At 40.1% G+C, this 20,998-nt stretch overlaps 3 protein-coding genes and 1 long non-coding RNA gene across 6 annotated transcripts in view; 1 reads left to right on the top strand and 3 right to left on the bottom strand.

Annotated features, from left to right (window-relative positions):
• Positions 1 to 13,015, bottom strand: part of LOC118278399 (uncharacterized) — a 136,103-nt gene extending 123,088 nt beyond the window's left edge. For 2 of the 3 annotated variants that reach the window (XM_050703751.1, XM_050703752.1), the window contains exons 1-10: positions 12,883 to 13,015; positions 11,834 to 11,917; positions 8,540 to 8,593; positions 6,770 to 6,890; positions 6,160 to 6,264; positions 5,535 to 5,689; positions 4,672 to 4,729; positions 4,085 to 4,191; positions 1,829 to 1,915; positions 783 to 1,053 (exon numbers count right to left, since the gene is read on the bottom strand). In XM_050703751.1, coding sequence (XP_050559708.1) covers positions 979 to 1,053; positions 1,829 to 1,915; positions 4,085 to 4,191; positions 4,672 to 4,729; positions 5,535 to 5,689; positions 6,160 to 6,264; positions 6,770 to 6,890; positions 8,540 to 8,593; positions 11,834 to 11,917; positions 12,883 to 12,972 — 936 coding nt within the window. In that variant the 5' untranslated portion in view covers positions 12,973 to 13,015 and the 3' untranslated portion in view covers positions 783 to 978. The remainder of the gene's footprint in view (positions 1 to 782; positions 1,054 to 1,828; positions 1,916 to 4,084; positions 4,192 to 4,671; positions 4,730 to 5,534; positions 5,690 to 6,159; positions 6,265 to 6,769; positions 6,891 to 8,539; positions 8,594 to 11,833; positions 11,918 to 12,882) is intronic. The other variant, XM_050703753.1, reaches the window with a different exon arrangement.
• The window catches only part of LOC118278720 (alpha-centractin), an 800,945-nt gene that overhangs the window by 432,398 nt on the left and 347,549 nt on the right, over positions 1 to 20,998 (bottom strand). The window lies entirely within an intron of this gene.
• Positions 1 to 20,998, bottom strand: part of LOC118278643 (probable tyrosyl-DNA phosphodiesterase) — a 47,270-nt gene that overhangs the window by 14,169 nt on the left and 12,103 nt on the right. The window lies entirely within an intron of this gene.
• The window catches only part of LOC126912297 (uncharacterized), a 126,150-nt gene that overhangs the window by 104,737 nt on the left and 415 nt on the right, over positions 1 to 20,998 (top strand). The window lies entirely within an intron of this gene.

Below are 20,998 nucleotides of genomic sequence, written 5' to 3'. Positions count from 1 at the left end.
TTATTTTTACAACGCTTACCGCCGTTCTGAGACATTAAAGGTAAGCGTCCACAGACCCGCATCGTACGCATCGCACGCAACGGATTTTAGTTTGTCTTGTATAGAAACTCATACAACTGCGTCCACTGATCCGTATCGTACGGACCGCATCATCGGCAATGCCTACATGCGATGCGTACTGATGACGTCATACGGAATGCGTACGATGCGTACGATGCGGGCCTGCGGACGTACCTTTAGTAACGATTTTGTTCCGAAAACAATTGCTAAGGACTGGGTTAAGTAACCATTAAACGACTCTGAGTACGGCAGTAAGGAAAATTGTATACAATCATATATTTGACACTGAATTAAAATTATAACATGGTATTTTTAATGGAACAAGCCCGCCACAACCTCCCATACCGCTGCAACTCCTGTGCACCAGGATCTACAGTAGATACAACCATCAAAACACCGAAACACTGAAGTTCAGCACGTCCCACGGACATGAATGACTGTCTTGGATCCCGCAACGAAATAAATCAGAAGATATTATTAGAGGAGAAGAAAAAATATGAAGATTACACACGTGTTTTTTTATTTTCTTACGGAAACAAATACTTTCGAAGATATAATATATCATCGGTTTGGAATATCGTCGTCACTTTTAGGTACGGTACGTTTTACACGTAGAAACGACTTATTCGCTCCCACTCCTAAACTTTGATTCGTTTTATCTAAGTATTGTTATGTTATACGACAAAATAAAAATAAATACGTGTCTAATATTTTTTAATTACCTAACTGACGGACTAAATAGATTTTTAATTTTCATACCCCGTCATCATCCCTATTGCTAAAAGGACTGAGTAAGTTAAGCAACCATTAAATGATACTGAGTACGGTTGTAAATCAGTAGTGGTGAAGTAAGAGTGTCAAGGTTCCAAGTAGTTCTTATGATTGGCCAACAGATGTCGTTAATGTCTTATCCTTGAGTTATCCCTTGAAAGCGAACGCGTAGCCTTCCCCGAAGCTATGAGGTCTGTTGAGGTCTACTTCGTTTTCACGGTACTGAAACAAATAATAATATTTTTAAACACCTTCTCTGCGGTAATAAAATGTATTACTTTCACCTGGTGCGGAGGTCCAAACAAGCCTGCCATAAACTTTCAGACAGTGCATGGACTTCCTAGGTCGAGGTGAGAGGGAGTCTTGGTGAACATAATTTCATTAGCGCGTAAAGTTCTGAAATACCTACTAATCTAACCCAATAACGCGGGCACGGGCGCCTCGCTGCTAAGTGTCCAAACACACTATGCCGAACGTACGCGACCGAAGTTCCGCGGCTGATTTTACGTTCCAACGTATTCGGCTGATATGACACACCATAAGTGCCGAACTTACGCGGCAGAAATTCAGTTGCGCAATTTTGTGTGTATATTCTTCTATGTTCGATCTTTCAGTCTTCGGTCGCGTATAATGTGTGTTCTACAGAATACGTTGCTGCCGAATTGCCGCTGAACTTACGCCCGACTGAAGTTCGGCTGTGCGCTATAACGCAACGTAATTTGTGTCGTGTCGCCAGTAATTCAAATAGCATTGCAGGCGTAATCATGCCGAACTTCGGTCGCGTATCCTCGGCATAGTGTGTTTAGACACCAACAGCTGATCATGCGTAAACAGGCGTGAGCGAAATTTTATTGTTTTGTTATTGTGATAAAAATAAAACTAATGATTATACAAAAAAAGTTTCTTCGGGAAAGTTGTTTGTAATCATGAGTACAATCACGTGTTTAAATATCGTTCACTAATTACTAGTCACCCTATATGATGGTAATACTTATACCTGTCCATCATCTTCGCCAGCGGCCTGTGGTCTCCAGTTCGACCCGTAGTACTGGTTGTTGGCTGGCCTCTGTTCCACATTGGGACCCTGGGAATAAACATATGTTAACTAGCCTTAGATTTAACTTGCAATGTATGTATAACCCGTGCGCGACAAGATGAGACTTGAGCGAATACGTCACAGTAGAATATTCACGAAATAAATAATAATAATGGTGGTTTGTCTATATGTAAATAATATTCACATGTTGTAAATAAATATGAATTACCGACATTGTTAATATTATTAACTAGCTTTCCGCCCGCGGCTTCGCCCACGTGTAATTCGGTTATATATAGCGTTTTTTAATGATCTCGACAGGGCTTTTTCTTCCACAGGCTGAAATCTTGTTACAACTGGAATTAAATATAGCCTGTGTTACTCAGGGATGATGTAGCTTTCTAATGGTGACAATTTCGTAGATCTGTTTAAGTATTTGCGTCTGATCATCATCATCCCATGTGAATGAGCTGATGATGGAAGGTACAACTCCTCAACGGTTAGGAGTTGAAAGAAAATTCTTACGAAGTTATACGTACATGTGAGGCTATTAGGTTGACCTGATAATAAAAAGTAAATCTCATTAACGTTAAGAATTTTGGTGAAAATGGATGCGGACAAATTTCGTCTCTTCACTTGTTTCCTTTTAGCTGTTTGTATGGGTAGTGTTAACACAAAATAGGGATTTAAAGGCGTGATGTTATTAATGTTATGCATGTATGTACATAATTATGTATGTTATTATGTATGTTAAAGAGACGACTGAAAGTTGTCATACAAAGTCTTTTTTTAAGGATGGGAAATCATCAAATGACCTCTCCCGCTCTGGGTGGAACGGAAGGGAGTGTCAGACTTTTACTGACTAAAACCCACCTCGTTCCTTCAGTTGCCTTTGCGTTCCGGGGCCACGGTATCTCGTTAGAACTTTCCCGCAGCCCCGGCTCAGTTTATCCCGTTTCCCCCCTTGGGGGTTGACATTTCAAAAATCCCATCTTAGTGATCACTTATGTTACTAAAGGAACCTCTGTTCAAAATCTCAGACTCCTATACCGAGCGGTTTCGGCTGTGCGTTAATAAATCAGTCACCCAATCGCACCCCTAAATCACGATTGGAGGGTAGTTTGAAAAAACTTATAATGTCAAACATATTTACTTGCCTATGTACGTGTTCATGCCAAGTTTCAAGTTTATAAACCCAAGGAATAGGATTTTTCATAGAAACGTTTTTACCCCTTTTCCCCCCTTGGGGGTTGAATTTCCAAAAATCCTTTCTTAATGCTCCCCTACATATCCCAAGGCACCTACATTCCAAATTTCAGCTGTCTACGACCAGTAGTTTCGACTGTGCGTTGTCTGTCAGTCAGTCAGTCAGTCACTGAGTAACGGAAGAGTTTTATATATATAGATTAATAATGCATAACATTTCCTTTGTTACAAATTCCACACAGGTCTCAACTTGTCCCGAACGGGTAATATGTATCGTATATGTGTGTAGTGGAATCTTGCAACGAAATTTTGAAGCAGATATCTTCAACCGATTGAGCTGAAATTTTGTATACACGTTTAGTTTGCATGACTATAGATGCTAAGCTACTGCATAAAAGCTTAAAGTGTTTGTTGGTTTAAACGTGCTATTCTACGGAAGTACCTGATTGAATTGAATATTTGTGTTGGATAATCCATTTATCAAGGAGGGCAAAGAGTCCAGTAGGACTGATACTCAATATGGAGCTGCGGAAAACCTGACGAGTTACAGAGGGCTACAGCTCGAAGAACTAGAGAAGAAGCGAGGTGCTTTTTAGTCAGTAAGTGTTTGACTGCCTATATCACCCAATGCAGGGGAAGGCATTAGATGATTTTACGCCCTCAAAAAACAAGACAACAAAAACAGCGACACGCTATAAGACATCACGCCATGATCAATAGAAGCTAAGCAGTGGGTGAAATCGCACAGGTTTATACCCAAGTCTCTTTTTATTTTTTTACATTTTCTGGGTCCACGTTTGGAGGCTATCTCGCCTGATGGTAAGTGATGGGCTTTGAAGACACCCAGGTTATACCCATCAGGAAACACAGACTCCGGCAAGGAGTTCTACTCCCGAGCAGAGACGGGCAAAGTATTACTGGGCTTTTGTCGGCTTAACCCAGTCCTTAGCAATTGTTTTCGGTACAAAAAAGTTACTAAGGACGGAGGAGTCTGGTAGTTAGTATTCCCACCTGGTTCTGTCCCCACGGTTGCTGTGGCTCTGGTCTCTGCTGGTTGTACTGCTGCTGCAGGGTATACTGCTGCCGCTGTTGGGCATACGCTTGTTGGTAGTACTGGTCTGCAAGAAGAAAATGAGTATCATGTACATGCATTCCAAAATGTCCTGTCGTTACGTTTCTAAATTTCAATTTTTTGCAGCCTACTTGTAATAATTATGTAATCTTCGAGATCATTCAGCATTTCATTTCTGGATATCAAGTAAACAGATATTAATTATTATATTTATAACCGACTTTAAAAAAAAAAGGAGGTTCGTTAAACCTGTATCTATGTTTGTTCGTAATTATCACACGATTAGCCAAACCGATTTCGATACAGTTTTCAGAACAGTAGAGGAGCAGGTTTTAGTATATTAACCGACTTCAAAAAAAAAGGAGTTCGGAGTCGGTTTTTGTAAACGTAGTTTACTGAAAATTATATTTCAAGCAATTTAAATAATATCTCACACTACCAGAATGCTAATGGCAGCATAAAAAGGTACGTAGGCTCCGATTTTTTTAAATAGACACTTTCGAGTGTTTGTAGACATGGTACTTACCACCGCTTGCTGGAGGAACCGGCTCTGGACTCTTAGGTAAGTGACTTCCTTCCAGGATCTGAAACAAGAAAGAGTATTTTAGACCAGCTTCTATCAGCGGCTTCGCCGCGTTGTACGAGTGAGGTTACCGGAGGCCCAATTACCCCATTTCCCAATCCCCGATTCCCCAACAACCCTTAAATTCTTAACCCCTTTAAGAAAGCCTCTGGTGTTGCGGGTTTCTATAGGGGGCGGCGATTGCTTACCACCAGGTGATAAGTCTGCTCGTTTATCGGCTTATACCATAAAAAAATAACAATGTCTGTCTGTCGGTCAGTTCTCTAGTTGCTCTATTTGCTCGTTCCAAAGTGTAGATTCCTATGAAGAAGAACGAGCAAGAAACTCCATAGGTTACTCTTTTTCAATCAGATTCACAATACAATACTTGGTTACATTGTTTCGATTGCATCATGCCTTTTCCAGAGCTGCAGACAACGTAAAAGGTTACCGGGGCTCCGGCTTAAATCAGGAGAAGGAACGGGGTGGTTTTTAGTCAGTAAGAGTCTGACACTCCCTCTCGCCTCACCCAAAGCGGGAGAAGTCTTTGGATGATTTTCCCCCTTCAAAAAAGCGCTGTGACGTCATTGGGACTATTGGGCTCTTGCGGGGCAGCGGGGGAAGGGTTGCATTTCAGCTGAGTGCACAATTAATTCGTACCAGTTGTAATTATGTTTAATTTTCATCTTCTTTCTTCTCCTCTAATAATATCTTCTGATTTATTTCGTTGCGGGATCCAAGACAGTCATTCATGTCCCTGGGACGCGCCGGACTTCAATGTTCCGGTGTTTTCTTGGTTACATTGTTTCGATTGCATCATGCCTTACCTGGAACCCATCCTTTCCAGCCCTGTATTTCAGCTTGACGAGCTGGCCACTTGGATCCTTGTACTGGTACGCTCCGACCCTGGAGCCGTCAGGTTCTATCTGTTCTCCGGCCGCCAGACCGTTGTCCGAAGCATACTCGAAGCGGAAAGCACCATCTAGAATTGTAGAGGATTAAAATTGAAGTCAGTTTCTTTATAAAGATCGCAGTCTGATCAGGATTGCGCCGTTGGTCGAGTGATTGCGTGATGATGGAACTGCCTTTCTAGTCATGTGGTCACAAAATGGGACTCATGACATAGACTGTGCGGTTGGCGCGGTGGCTGGGCGACCACGAAGCAACTCTTTGTGTGGTCAACAAATACTTAGTTGTTTCAGGTCTGGGTGTGTTCACATATACATGACACACAGACTCGGAACAACAATTTTTGTGGATCAGACAAACAGTTGTTCCGTGCGGGAATCGAACCCGCTACACGTTGCGCGGCAGCCGGTTGCCCACCCACCGCGTCTTGAGCGATCTTATAATTACGAAGGGTTACTCTGATTGAGAATCAAACCTGTTTCTTTTAGTTCATGTCAACCAAACAAACTTTCAGTAATATTTTGAAATATGTAAACCACTAACCAGAAGACAAAGACTGTTTGTGGTGCAGTATGGCTGCTTGCTGCTCCTTCGTCAGACCGTATGGAAGACGCCAGGGTTCTGGCTTGGGGAGAACGGAACCACGATCTGAAAATAACATACCTGTTATAATAGTAGTACAGGAAATCCTTTTAGGAAATCCTAACCACCTTTTTAAAGAGGGGAAAATCATTCAATTATTTCTCAAGCCTGTGAGGCTGCAGAGGGAGTGTCAATCCCTTAGGAAATCCTTACCCCCGTTTTTTTAAAGGGGGAAAACTCATCCAATGCCTTCTCCCGCTTTGGGTGAAGTGAGAAGATCCCCTCTTCACCTTTGTTCCTACTCCTGCTTTTCGAATCGGAGCCCCGGTGACCCGGTAGGTAGACCACAGCTCTGGGTCGGATATCAGTCCTACTGGGCCCCATCTGTGGTGGTCTTATAGCTTTTCAATAAAACCGTTTAATATAAAAAAAAAACAATATGTTTACTTGTCTTTATATTTTGGATGTCTACGAGCGGCGCTGATTGCTTACCATCAGGTGAGCTCTCTCCTCATTTACTGCCCTATACCACAAAAAAGACCATCAAATGAAAATACTAAAAATGACATACCCTGCTCATCTCTCCACTGTTCCTTAACTGGGGCTGGTCTCCAGGGTTCTACCACGGTCGTACTCTGTGCGTGAACATCATTCCTAGCTGGTGAAAACAGGGCCCGGTGATACGGATCCACCTATTAAGAGAAGTTTTGGCCTTTGTAACTCCATTCTTGCTTTTCCAGTGTCCGATAAAGCACAACACTTGTACAAATTAGTGATAAGTAGATCGTAAGCTAGTAATAAGTAATCAAACTTTGTTTTTCCTGCACTGGGCGATATGGTCGCCAAGCGACAAAGCCCTTTAAATAAATAAAAAAAAAAGAAAAAAATTGAGAAGTCACTCATCATCACACTACATTAACAGCCTATTAATTTGTTAAATTATTATGTTATATTCTTCCCAATTTTCCCAATCCTCAAGTCCCCAACAACCCTAAAATTCCTAACCCCCAAAAAGCCGGCAACTCCTCTAGTATTTCGGGTGTCCATGGGCGGCGGTGATTCCTTTTTTATTTCTTTTTCTTTTTTTTTAAAAACGTTGACCCACATTAGGATTTTCTCCTGTGTCGTGGGTGCGTTTACAAACATACAAGTTCACATACACATGACACACAGACCCGAAACAACAATTTGTGGATCACACAAAGTGTTGTTCCGTGCGGGAATCGAACCCGCTACACGTTGCACAACAGCCGGTTGCCCAACCACCGCGCCAACCGTGCAGTCATATCATATATATCATCACATCACATCAACAGCCTATTAGTATCCACTGCTGACCAAAGGCCTTTTCTCACACGGAGAAGGTTTGAGCATTAATCACGCTTGCTCAATGTGGGTTGGTGATTTCAAACTTATAATAATTAGAAGTTATAAGTCCAGATTTCCTCACAATGTTTTTTACAGTTACAGCACATTATTTAATAATTTATAATGTTAAATTACTCCCCTTTCCAATATCCCCACCTGATTCCCCAACAACCCTTAAATTCCTAACTCCCAAAAAGCCGGCAACGCACTTGTAACGCCTCTGGTATTTCGAGTGTCCATGGGCAGCGGCGATTACTTACCATCAGGTGATCCGTGTGCTCGTTTACCGGCTTATACCATAAAAATAGTTAGTAATACACTCCTGCAACGTTGTTAATTGTTTTACCAATAACCTTGTAATTTTTTTATTATTATTACCTAAAAAACTAGCCCAGTATTTGGATCCAAAGCACCCACCCAAAAAAGCACTGAAATTATTAATCCCAATATCAATGATATTAATCAGAAGATTAAATAGTTAGTTTAAACCTTTTAATATACCCGAAAGTTGCACATAATTATACAGGCAGATAAAAGAGGCGTGGGAGAGCCATGCTTCGGCACGAATGGGCCGGCTCGACCGGAGTGATACCACGGCCGAGAAGAAAACCGACGTGAAACTACGCTTTCGTTGTGTGAGTGAGGTTACCGATTCCCCAACAACCCATAAATTCCTAATCTCCAAAAGGCCGGCAACGCACTTGTAGCGCCTCTAGTGTTTCGAGTGTCCATGGGCGGCGGCGATTGCTTACCATCACATGATCCATCAGCCGCGTTTACCTACTAATACCATAAAAATAATGTTATATTATAAGTCCCATGTCATAGGGGTTGATATAATGTCTAAGAATGTAGCCCCCACTAAATTCTAGTACTCTCCATCTAACCACCAGTTAAATCTAGACTTTAAACCAAAAAAGATAGGTTATACAACTATCCCTAGGTTTTAAATCCCATATTTTGAAAATCTTACTTCATTCTTGTTATTCCATGGTAAGGCCAGTGGTTTAAAGAGCGTGGGGTCAGCCTGTCACATACAATATAGTATCATCATTAAGTGTAAGAGAGCCATGCTTCGGCACGAATGGGCCGGCTCGACCGGAGTGATACCACGTCCGAGCAAAAAACCGACGTGAAACAACGCTTGCGTTGTGTGAGTGAGGTTACCGGAGGCCCAATACCCCCCCTTCCCAATCTCCCCAATACCCGATTCCCCAACAACCTTTAAATTCCTAAACACCCTCTGGTGTTTCAAGTGTGGGGGCGATTGCTTACCATCAGGTGATACGTCTGCTCGATTACCAGCGTGTTCCATAAAAAAATGCCTCATATTCCGTAAAGAGGTAGGTAGCAATATAAAAAGGTAAAGTCAAAGCATTTATTTCAATTACTCCTTAATTAGGCACTTTTAAAACGTCAAATTGAATTGTTCGTCAGTCTGTCTGTCAGTGATGCTAGGTGCTCGTTCCAAAGTGTAGCTTCAGAATTCAAATTGTAATAGGGTAGATGACTAATTTTTATTTGAATATCTGTCTTATAAATTATTTTAAAACATTACACACGTATTTTTTGTTTTCTAACGGAAACAAATACTTTCGAAGATAATAATATATTGATTTGAAATACCGCGTGACGTCATTTCTAGGGACGTTTTATACATAGAAATGACGTTTTTGCTCCCACTCCTAAACTTTGATTCGTTTTATCTGAGTATTGTTATCTTATATGACAAAATAAAAAATACGTGTCTAATATTTTTTCATTACCTAACTGACGGACTAAATAGATTTTTAATTTTCATACCCCGTCATCATCCGTATTGATAGCTAAACTGCACTTTTGAAAATCAAACAAAATCGAACCAGAAACTTTGTTTGTTTGGATGTTTGTCCGTCAATCACGTTGAAACTACTGAACGTATTTTGACGAAATTTGGTATACAGACAGGGTATAAGCTGAATTGGGTGATAGAATACATTATCACAAGGGAACGTGAGCGAAATCGCTGGCAGAAGCGCTAGTATTTAAAGTAAAAGTAGCTCTCTGTCAATCAGGTTTCCAGTTAAAAGTCCATTAATTATTCCAGACTATAATTTATGTCTGTTGCATTCATTCAGAGGGCTTACTACAAGTTTGTTTTACGTTCAAAACGAAATCGAAACGACAGCACGACCGGCGCTGTGATAAGGCGTGAGGAGGATCGTTCCCTCACGCGCTCCGCCTCCTCCTTAGCATGACTGCTTCACAGAAGGAGGAGACGGCGCATTCCCCCTCGCTCCATACCATGGCCTGAACCAGAGCCGGACGCGAAAGGCCAGCGTCGTCGATCAACCCTGCCCCTACTAAATGCATCTGTAATGCATTTAGTGTTCCACAAATGGGGCCCAGTAGGGCTGATGCCAGATCCGGAGCTGAGGACCAGGCATCACCGGGTTTACCGGGGCTCCGGCTTCAAAAACAGGAGTAGGAACGGGGTGGTTTTTACTCAGTAAGAGTCTGACACTCCCTCTCGCCTCGCCCAAGGCGGGAGAAGTCACTGGATGATTTTCCCCCCTTAAAAAAAATGCATGCATGCGTCTAATATGTGTACATCCAAGATGATTCATCACAGGGTTGAAATAGGTAATTACCTCACCTAATTAGTACCTAATTACCCAACAATTAGTTCTTGGCTGAATGCTTTACAAGCGCGCCGTCACACGCGACCAAACAACTGGTGTATTGCAGCGCCCCAATTTAGGTTAAGCAACACATGTCCAGGTCAAATAATTGATGGGTAATTGATTGAACGGATTGCTAATTAGAGAAATTGGTGTTGGCTCAGTTGTTGTAAGTGTAGGTTTAGAAGTTTGATATTCGATTAGTAGATTCTTTTTTAAAAAACGTTGCCCCACACTAGTATTTTCTCCTGTATCGTGGGTGCGTTTACAAACATACAATTTCACATGCACATGGCACCCAGACCCGAAACAACAATTTGTGGATCACACAAAGAGTAGTTCCGTGTGGGAATCGAACTCGCTACACGTTGTAAGGCAGCCAGTTGCCTAGCCACCGCACCAACTGTGCAGTCGATTGATATTATTCATTGACATTAAATGTGCAACGTCACACACTTTATCACCGATGGGGTAGGCAGAGGTGTACATTATAACTCGTAATGCCGCTATACAATATACACCCACTTTTATAAAATATAAGAAACCGGCTCAGCTAAGCTATGTTTTTATATGGAAAGATTCGTGCTATGGATGTATGCTATGGATGGTTTCCCTACTATCGATACATCGCATACTCGAAATGCACATCTTCCTCGCACGGTTACCTATATAGTTTAGTATCAGTAGAACGGTCACATAGTTTCACAGCTTAGTTATTGCATCTTCGTAGCATAGCTCCATAGTACATCTCAGGTGGAAATACCACATTTTTTCTGCGTCTGTTTTTTGATTCGTATCTAACTACAGAGTGATTTTAGACAACCACATACTCTTTACGGATTTGACAGAAACCGGATCTCTTCACCAGAACCTTTTAAACTCTAATTTTTACCTAGCTCTACTGACAGACAGACTGACGGACAATTCAATTTGACGTTTCAAAAGTGCCTAATTCATGGATGGATTAAAATAAATCCTTGGACTTCTGACTTTTTCAAACAAACAAATTTTTTCTTCAGCTGTCGTGAGACACACTAAATTAACTAAAAATGACGGTTTACGGCGCAAGCTCTAAGCACAGCCTACTGACTACGCGACGTTACCGCGTCTGTGCACGCTGCTCATGATGAAAAGTCATTCTGTGACTCGAAACTAGTAGAGCTTTTCTCCATTATAATGTACGTTAGTAAACCATGTTTTTTAGTTAATTTAATTAAGTTCTTTAACTTTACATAATTATTAAGTAAGTACAGATAAAAATAAATAAGTATAATATAAGACAAGATGTCTCACGAGTGTATTAATATACAAATGTAATTAATTATTATGATCGGCTTACTCACGTAAATGTCTAACGAGGAACTCGACTAGTTTCATCGACACACGACGCGGCGATTGTCGCGGAATGCTGCTCATGAATATGAGCCTCTAGCATGGCTTGAAACTAGTCGAGTTCCTCGACAAACAGTTACGTGAGTAAGCCGATAACATAGTAATTAATTTAGTATGTCTCACGAAAGTTACAATAAAATCATAGACAAGATGTCTCACGAGTGTTTTAATACACAAATGTAATGTTATATAAGGGTTATACATATATTACTCACTGGTCTATACGTCTGGGGGGCGTAGAATCCATTGTTCTGAGCCCGCACCACCGCCGCCAACAGGAAACACCAGAAACAAATTAACTGAAACAAAAATACTAATATTAATTTACTTATTTACTAACTGTACAACGTGTAACAAAAAGGGGGTATACATATCAAGTACACGGTTTCTAGGTAACATAACAATAGATACGGGAAGGGTTTTTTAAACTCATGTTTTCATGGTACCAAGTTATGAATTTTTCCAATCGCGCCGTCGCGCGAATCAAAATTAGGTAGACAGGCACTAGGCGATCAGATTGACAGAAAAATGTTTAGTAATACTAGCGAGTGACCCCTGTAGTGTTGTGACACGTTTGTATGATTTGAAATCAAGAACCATGCGGTACCAAGTATTTGGTACTATTTTTTTTAACGAATTTTAAGCTGAAACTTTGTGTAGAGACTCTATTCAACCTGTATACATCGGGGCTTCTTGATGTATATGGGTATTTTGTTACACGTTGTATATAATCAGGCGTCACTTTTTGAAAATCCATACACTCATCATCATCATCGTTAGCCTATAACTAAGTGACCACTGCTGACTAAAGGCCTCTTCTCACACGGAGAAGGTTTGAGCATTAATCACCACGCTTGCTCAATGCGGGTTGGCGATTTCAAACTTATAATTAGAAATTATGAGCCCAGGTTTCCTCACGATGTTTTCCTTCACCGTTTGTCAGTGGTGTCTAAATAATGTTAGAAAGTACATATAACTCGGATGAAGTCACATTGGTACTTGTCGTTGGTAGGTTTCGAACCCGCACTCTCATGCATGAGAAGTGGGCGTCTTAAACCTCCTAGGGTAGATTTTTGTTAACTTATTTTTTTTTCTTTTTTTTCTTTTTTTTTTTTTTAAATATTTGTAGTCAATCACGGGGGTATGATAGTATTTATTGAAAAAAAACACCTTTAAAAGATATAAAAATAAGAGACAGAAAGAGCTGAAAAATACAACTATAGTTTTTCATAAAAATAAAAAGATAAATATAAAAAATACTCACCCGCATTTTAAAAACTTGTACAGCGACTTCACCGAGCGACGAGTGGACTGTAAATGCAAACGTATCGTGAAACATAGTACATATATACATACTACATAAGCCAATCACTCAACCACGACGTAAACTGATCGACACATGATAACAAATTATAAATATATTGTAGCTACATTAAAAAATATGTGTTGAAAACCAAATAATTAGTTTAAAAAAATCATTAAAATATTAAACTGCCTTAATTGGTCAAGTTTTGTAATTCGAAGTTAAAAAATAAAAATATGAAAGAACTACTGTCTCATTGGTAGATTGGACGCAAGTGCGACTGCCGGACAAGGGGTTTTGAGTTCGATTCCCGGGTCAGGCAAAGTATTACTGGTTTATTTTACGGTTTTAAAAAATATCTCAGTAGTAGCATAGTCTGGAATTAATGGCAATTTCAGGTTCGAAAATTTCTCAGTATTAACACGGAGTCTCGAATTGTGTCCAGTATATGGCAATAGACTCACCCCCCATTACATGGGACTTGTAACACAAATGGTGAGAAGTGGTTAACATTGTATAGCGGCATTACGTGCCGTAATGTGCACCTCTGCCTACCCCTTCGGTTATAAAAGGCGTGACGTTCCAACGATATTTTTTTCAGTTACAGCAGTCTGGCCTTCTACTCGAGATATTTATTTATTTAAAGCTTTATGTATAAATACATTGGTGGACAAAAGCGGGCAAAAGCTTATATGTATGTCTATAACTATTTTTGTTTTCCTTATAGTCAAAACAAAACATTGCCCTTTATAAAATCGTATGTATATTCCTATGCATGTAGTAAAAATCGATTATTTCAATATTACAAACAGACACTACAATTTTATTTATTAGTCTAGATAGTCTAAATATAATTTTAGATACTATTAGAACTCGAAACGGGATATTTACCATGCTTATCTATTTCTATGAGTTTCCGATATTTCGGCACTGTTGCAAGCGCCATGATTAAGGATAAACTTGGTAAATATCCCGTTTCGAGATCTAATATTAGTGTCATTGACCATGTCAGTTTAAAAACTTATATAATTCTAGATACTAGATATATAGGCATAACATACCTTTTTAGTTTTCAAATTGCAATAACACAATCACTCCTTCAAATATCTTTTACCAACACTTAGAATAGAAAAACACAACTTTAATTATCAAGTCTTTGACTGCCAATAAAAAACTGTTGAAGGCAAATCCTCCGCTAACGTCGGTCACCGGTGACCACCACGGCGTTCAATGTGTTAAACTAAAACAAAATTGAACCATATATCGTATAGCTAACGTATCAAATTAAATCATCAACTGATAACACATTCATTATAATTAGAAAAAAGTATAATACTAACTTGAAATACGTAAAAATATTTATTATAAGTAAATAAATTAATGCACTTGATTATATTCACACTTAGTTAAGTATACAGGTAAGAAAAATAAAGATAGATTCAGTACAGAGACAGCAACCATTGGTTGTCTAGCGCCGACTGAGTTACAAAAGATATGGCTTCGTTACAAAGCGTACAATTTAGTATAACAATAGCTACTGTCTCTGTACTGAATCTAGCTTTGTTTATTTACCCTGTATACTAAATAACTTGGCTGATAGAACCTTTGACATTCCGTTTAAGAATGAGATGAAAATGCAGAAGAAATTTTATGAAATGGTTATAGTTAATTACGTAAGGAGATAAACAAATATATTACAGTCTTCTTGTGTTAGAAAAGTTACTGTAAAACTTGGAAACGCAGTCTTTCTTAAGATTTACCAACAGCTAATGACCTCACCCGTCCCGGAGCTGCGGACTACCTAGCGGGTTTACCGGGGCTCCGGCTCGAAAAGCAGGAGTAGGAACGGAGTGGTTTTTAGTCAGTAAGAGTCTGACACTCCTTCTCGCCTCGCCCAAAGCGAGAGAAGAAATTTGATGATTTTCCCCCATAAAAAAGACCTAAACTGTTGTTTTTAACCTTACGTTTTAACTTTTGCTTTATGATATAAGCCGGTAAGCGAGCAGACAGATTACCTGATGGTAAGCAATCGCCCATAGACACTCGTTACAAATGCGTTGCCGGCATTTTGTGGGTAAGGAATTTTTAACGTTTTTGGGGAATCGGAGATTGGGAAATCGGAGATTGAGTTTACCGGAGGCCCAAATACCCCCCGTATTTGGGCCTCCGGTAAACTCACTAACGCAACGAAACACAATGCAATTTCAACCCAAAAAAATCTCAATAACTATTCAATGTCAAAACTATACAACCACAATCGTAGCTGTTACAATAGCATTTAGAGTACGGAATATAAAGCCAAACTCAATACCATTTAGTTCATTCAATATTCACGCAATACGGATGCAATGGGTGCTAGTGTTGCAATGTTATTTTTTAATCCAATTCCGATTGATCGAAATTGATATTGTGAAATTTCGTACTCTTGAGTTACAGCACAGAAGGGCAGGCGTAGGAACGGGGTGGTTCATAGTCAGTAAGTATGGCTCTTCCGCATTTAATGATGATTTTCCCCCTTAAAAAAAAAATCTCACATAAAATTGTCATATCGGTAAATCTTAAAACATACCAAGAATCAGACTTTCCCAGCGACACAAGCACATTGCAAACGATTATATTATCTGATTGTGTATTGTTTTATTATAATATATTATAATAGCGAATGAATGAGATGAATAGATGAGCATTTATCTATATACATATCTTATGTCATTTAGTAGTTATGCCTTTTGATTTGATCGGCATTTAATAAGTGAAAGGATAAAAAAGATGTTTTTTCTGCATAAGGTAAATAAAGAAATATCTATAGTATGTAATATTTTTATAATAACTATCGTGAGACATACTAAATTAACTAAAAATCACGGTTCACTCGCGTACATTAATGGAGAATTCTGACTCGAAACTAGTAGAGTTTATCCCAACGTCTGGCGTGTCTCTCGTGACGGCTGGGGCGTGAGGAGATTCGTTTCTCCTCGCCTCCTCCTTAGCTAGCATGATAACTTCGTAGGCGAAAAGTGTGGGATAGCCATGCTTCGTCAATGCTGCTCGACCAGAATGATACCACGGCCTCACAGTACACCGACTTGAAACAACGCTCAACGATACCTGAGGCCCATTGTGTAAGTGAGGTTATCGGACGCCCAGTTAAGTCTCTTCCCAATCCCCAATTCCCCAACAACCCTTAAATTCCTATCCACCAAAATGCCGGCAACGCACTTGTATCGCCTCTTGCGTTTCGGGTGTCCGTGGGCGGCGGCGATTGCTTACCATCAGGTGATCCATCTGCTCGTTTACCGGCTTATACCATAAAAAGGCATATTTTAATTAAAACTGGGTCAGAGTCAAAGTCAAAGCATTTATTTCAATTAATCCTAAATTAGGCACTTATGAAACGTCAAATTGAATTGTCCGTCAGTCTGTCTGTCAGTGAAGTTAGGCACTTGTTGTATGTAGCAAAAAACTCCATCGTTACTCTTTAAAAAAGATGTATTTTAAAATATCTCTGATACATTATTTGATCATTTACCTATTGTATGTATATGTAGGAACAATGTAACGACAATACAGCGTCAAAACTAATGGGACTACCTCGGGTATTGAATTAACTACCTCATGATACACAGCGCTTGTAATCACGCGACCATCAGTAACAAATCATAAATTACTCAATCCATTAAATAGATTATATAGGTAAGTAGGTATTATGATTTATAATCAATTTACAAAATAATGCATTCGCTTAGATAACGACAAAATGCATTGGTACATATTGTTTAATTATGTTCAAGGAAGTGCGAATGCCGGACAAGGGGTCTCGGGTTCGACTTTTTTTTAAACGTTGCCCCACACTAGGATTTTCTCCTGAGTCGTGGGTGCGTTTACAAACATATAAGTTCACATGCACATAACACCCAGACCCGAAACAACAATTAGTGGATCACACAAAGAGTTGCTCCGTGCCGGAATCGAACCCGCTACACATTGCGCGGCAGCCAGTTGCCCAGCCACCGCGCCAACCGTGCATTCAATTATTCCCTGGTCGGGCAAAATATTGCTGGAGTTTTTCGGTTTTTCGAAAATTTCTCAGTAGTAGCACGGAGTCTGAAATTGTGCCCAGTATATGGCAATAGACACCGCCTATTACATGGGTTCTTATAACACAAGTGATGAAATGTGGGTGTACTTTGTATAGCGGCATTACGTGCCGTAATGTCCACCTCTGCCTACCTCTTCGGGGATAAAAGGCGTGACATTGTATAAGTTCAAGGAAGGCTAATATTTCAGTTTAGGTACGTTAGTTATGGGATTTTTACATACATACATAACCTCACGCCTGTTTCCCATGGGGGTAGGCAGAGACTACGGAACGCCAATTGCTACGAATCTTACACAACTCTTTCGCTTCATCAACAGTCATCAGTCTTTTCATGCATGCTCGTCGGTTAAGGGTACTTTTAATTTGGCCCTTCTTTAATCTGGTCGATATATGTCCGTCTAAAGCGCCCTCTATCGACGGTCCCGTTCAGATTCGCCCTGTATATTTCATAGGAGAAAGGCGTGAGGTAATGCAATTACGTTATGGCAACTCCTCTTTTTACTTGCTTCATGACCTTAACTGTTACCTACATATGCCCAATTACCCCCTCCCCAATCCCCAAATCCTCAATCTGCAAAAATTGATCTGTAGAGAGCATTCAACTCTCCTAAACTCCTGTCTAGGATTTCTGAAAAATAAGAGTGTCTCTATAAGTGTGGGAGAGCCATGCTTCGGCACGAATGGGCCGGCTCGACCGCAGTGATACCACGGCTGAGCAGAAAACCGGCGTGAAACAACGCTTGCGTTATGTGAGTGAGGTTACCGGAGGCCCAATTAACACCTCCGCAATCTTTCCAATCCCCTATTCCCCAAAAATTGACAAATTTTTAGCCCCAAAAGGCCGTCAACGCTCTTGTAACTCCTCTAGTGTTTCAAGTGTCCATGGGCGACGGTGATTGCTTACCATCAGGTGATCCGTCTGCTCGGTCGCTGTACAAATAAGTGCGCATTGCGTGCACGACTCGATAGTATAGTAACACGGTCACCGCATTCGATGCGAGCTAATTAATCGATTACATAAAACTGTGCGTTGGTTTGTTAAAGTACCTAATTACTTGCAGAATCCGCGCTGTTAATGTGAATTTTTATATTAAGTGGTTTATATAATGAAGGAAAACTAGTGGTCGCCTAGTGGTCGAAATTCGAACATATACGATTTAATTTACAATACCACTTAACATACGTTCAAGGATAATTTTTATTTAACGAATTGCTATTAGTTTTTTAAAATTCAAATTAATATATTCCGGCGCATCATGAACAGGAAAACTATTCATATGAGACGTGAGAATATCATCGCAATGTCTGTCGATTTTGACGTTTTGTCAAATACGATCAGATACTATGCATGGTAGTGTGTGTAATGTTTTATTTATTGATTTAATGTAGGTACTTTATAAGGATTATTTTTGAAAAATATTAGCGTTCTGCACTTCTCCTACACATAAACTATAAGTGTACCAAATTTTATACTCCTACGTCAGCGTCCTAATTTTCTAAAAAGGGGTCCAAAGTTTTTGCTTCACGTATTACATATAGATATCGTTAGGAAACCTGGGCATTTTCATTATCACTACATAGTATAAAACAAAGTCGCTTTCTCTGTCCCTATGTCCCTTTGTACGCTTAAATCTTTAAAACTACGCAACGGATTTTGATGCAGTTTTTTTAATAGATAGAGTGATTCAAGAGGAAGGTTTATATGTATAATATATGCGTAATATATCACCATTGCATCCATGCGAAGCCGGGTCGCTAGTAATTTCTAATTATAAGTTTGAAATCGCCAACCCGCATTGAGCAAGCGTGGTGATTAATGCTCAAATCTTCTCCGTGTGAGACGAGGCCTTTGGTCAGCAGTGGCGATAGGCTGTTGATGATGATGAAAGTGAGTCGTGATGGTAATGTAGGCAGAATACATTTGTTTTCGCCACGATATCTGATCAGTTATTAGTTTTTAATGTCTGGATCGATCCCTGTTCTTGCCAGAAACGTAGATATGGAATCTAGATAAGAAGGAAGCGGAACATGTGAGGGAAGGATCCTCCTCACGCCCCAGCTGCCGCAAAAGACACTCCGGGCGTCGGGGATCGCACAATGATCTCCGGGAACCGTAAGTGCGGCCCTGCGGACGGCGAGCAAGGGTAGCTCACCGCCCGAACAGATTCATACCCACGCGTGCGGCGCCTCAAAGAGCCAGACCAGCACTGATGTGGCTCAATAGGGTTGATGCGCGATCCGGAGCTGCGGACAACGTAACAGGCTACCAGGACTCTGGCTCAAAGCAGGAGTAGGAACGGGGTGGTTTTAGTCAGTAAGAGTCTCACCTCACCTAAGGTGAGAGAAGACACTGGATGATTTACCCCCTTAAATAATAAAAGTAAAAAAATGCTATAAGTATATATATACCTATATCTGTACTTTTGTGTATAAAACTGAATACTTTGTTTGTGGGTTTGAACGCGCTAATCTCCGGAACTACTGGTTCGAATTGAATAATTATTTTTGTGTTGGATAATCCATTTATCGAGGAAGGCTAAACGTGGGATACCACTTGATTGTCGCTAGTACTCAACTGAATAATCAGTAAAATTGATAACAAAATAATCGAATAACGTGAAAGTGATTATTCGATTGTAGCAATTATCGATTACGGCGTTGTAATCGATTCGTTTAATATCGCTTATAAATAATTCACATCCTGTAGCTATAGCTTCCGCTTGTTTCTTTATTCATGGTGATATAATATTGTTAAGTGAGAAACTAGGCGAGGCTCGCTTACAAAGTAATATACAAAAATAACTATTAATTTGTTAAGTGGCCCTGTAAATGCAAAAAAATCTGTGGCGACACCTGACAAGTAACAGATGACAGAAGTCGCACATAGATTTATCGACGAGCAAATCAACGGATGACGTCATAAATATACTGCATCGCACATGTGAAGTTTACATGCGAATTAACATGGATAGAAAATCCCAACGAACAACAGTTGGGCAGAAAGCCCGCCAGGCACGATCACCTCGCCTGGTCGGAGGATCCTCCTTTTCTTAGGGAACTTTACTTTCTGTTCCCTAAAATTCTAATAATCTAAATTACACACACTTCTAAGGATGCTTTTCCATGCTATGAAGATGTAACAGCTAAGCTATGAAACTATATGATCGTTTCCACTGATACTAAGCTATGTAGCTGTGCGAGGAAGATGCGCAGCTCGAGTATGCGATGTATCGGTAGTAGGGAAGCCATCCATAACACACATCTTTCCATATTAAAATCATAGCTTAGCTGAGTCCGTTACCATCAGTGCTAAGCTATATTTACCAATGAAAAACCCCCAGTCCCGAAACAACAAGTTGTGGATCACACAAAAAGGTGCTCCGTGCGGGAATCAAACCCGCTGCGAAGAAAATTCAGTAAAAATTCAAGAGACAGGGAAAATCATTGGTGGCGAAACGGAGTTCGCCGGGTTTGCTATTTAAATGAAACAAAAACATATCAAAATGATTTATTTATTATTTATACTCAATACAAAAATATCAACAACATACACAGCTTACAATTATAATAATAACATTGGAATCACACAACTTACTTACCACGGCCTGCCGTTGGATGGGTGACCGTTTTCACAAAAACGTTTGACGTTACAACTTATTTTATATTGTTCAGTACCCTTAGTATGAGTTTGCTTTACGTTGAACGAAAGCGAAACTAGATCGCGTTCGGCGCTCTTATTGGTTGGTTTATTCGAGCTGCCCAATCAGTAAGGACCCTACGTTGAACAAAAACGAAACGAGAGCGCGTTCGGCGGCGGCTCGAATAAACCAACCAATCAGAGCGCCGAACGCTGTGACGTCGTTAAACGTAAAAAAAACTCACTTGGGTACTGATTGGCCGGCTCGAATAAACCAATTAGACCACCGGATACGCTCTCTTTTAACGTAAAGCAAACTCATACTACACATACATAGCATA

The sequence above is a fragment of the Spodoptera frugiperda genome, chromosome 24 (assembly GCF_023101765.2).
Source record: "Spodoptera frugiperda isolate SF20-4 chromosome 24, AGI-APGP_CSIRO_Sfru_2.0, whole genome shotgun sequence".
NCBI lineage: Eukaryota > Metazoa > Arthropoda > Insecta > Lepidoptera > Noctuidae > Spodoptera > Spodoptera frugiperda.
This window is presented reverse-complemented; position numbering and strand designations above follow the sequence as displayed.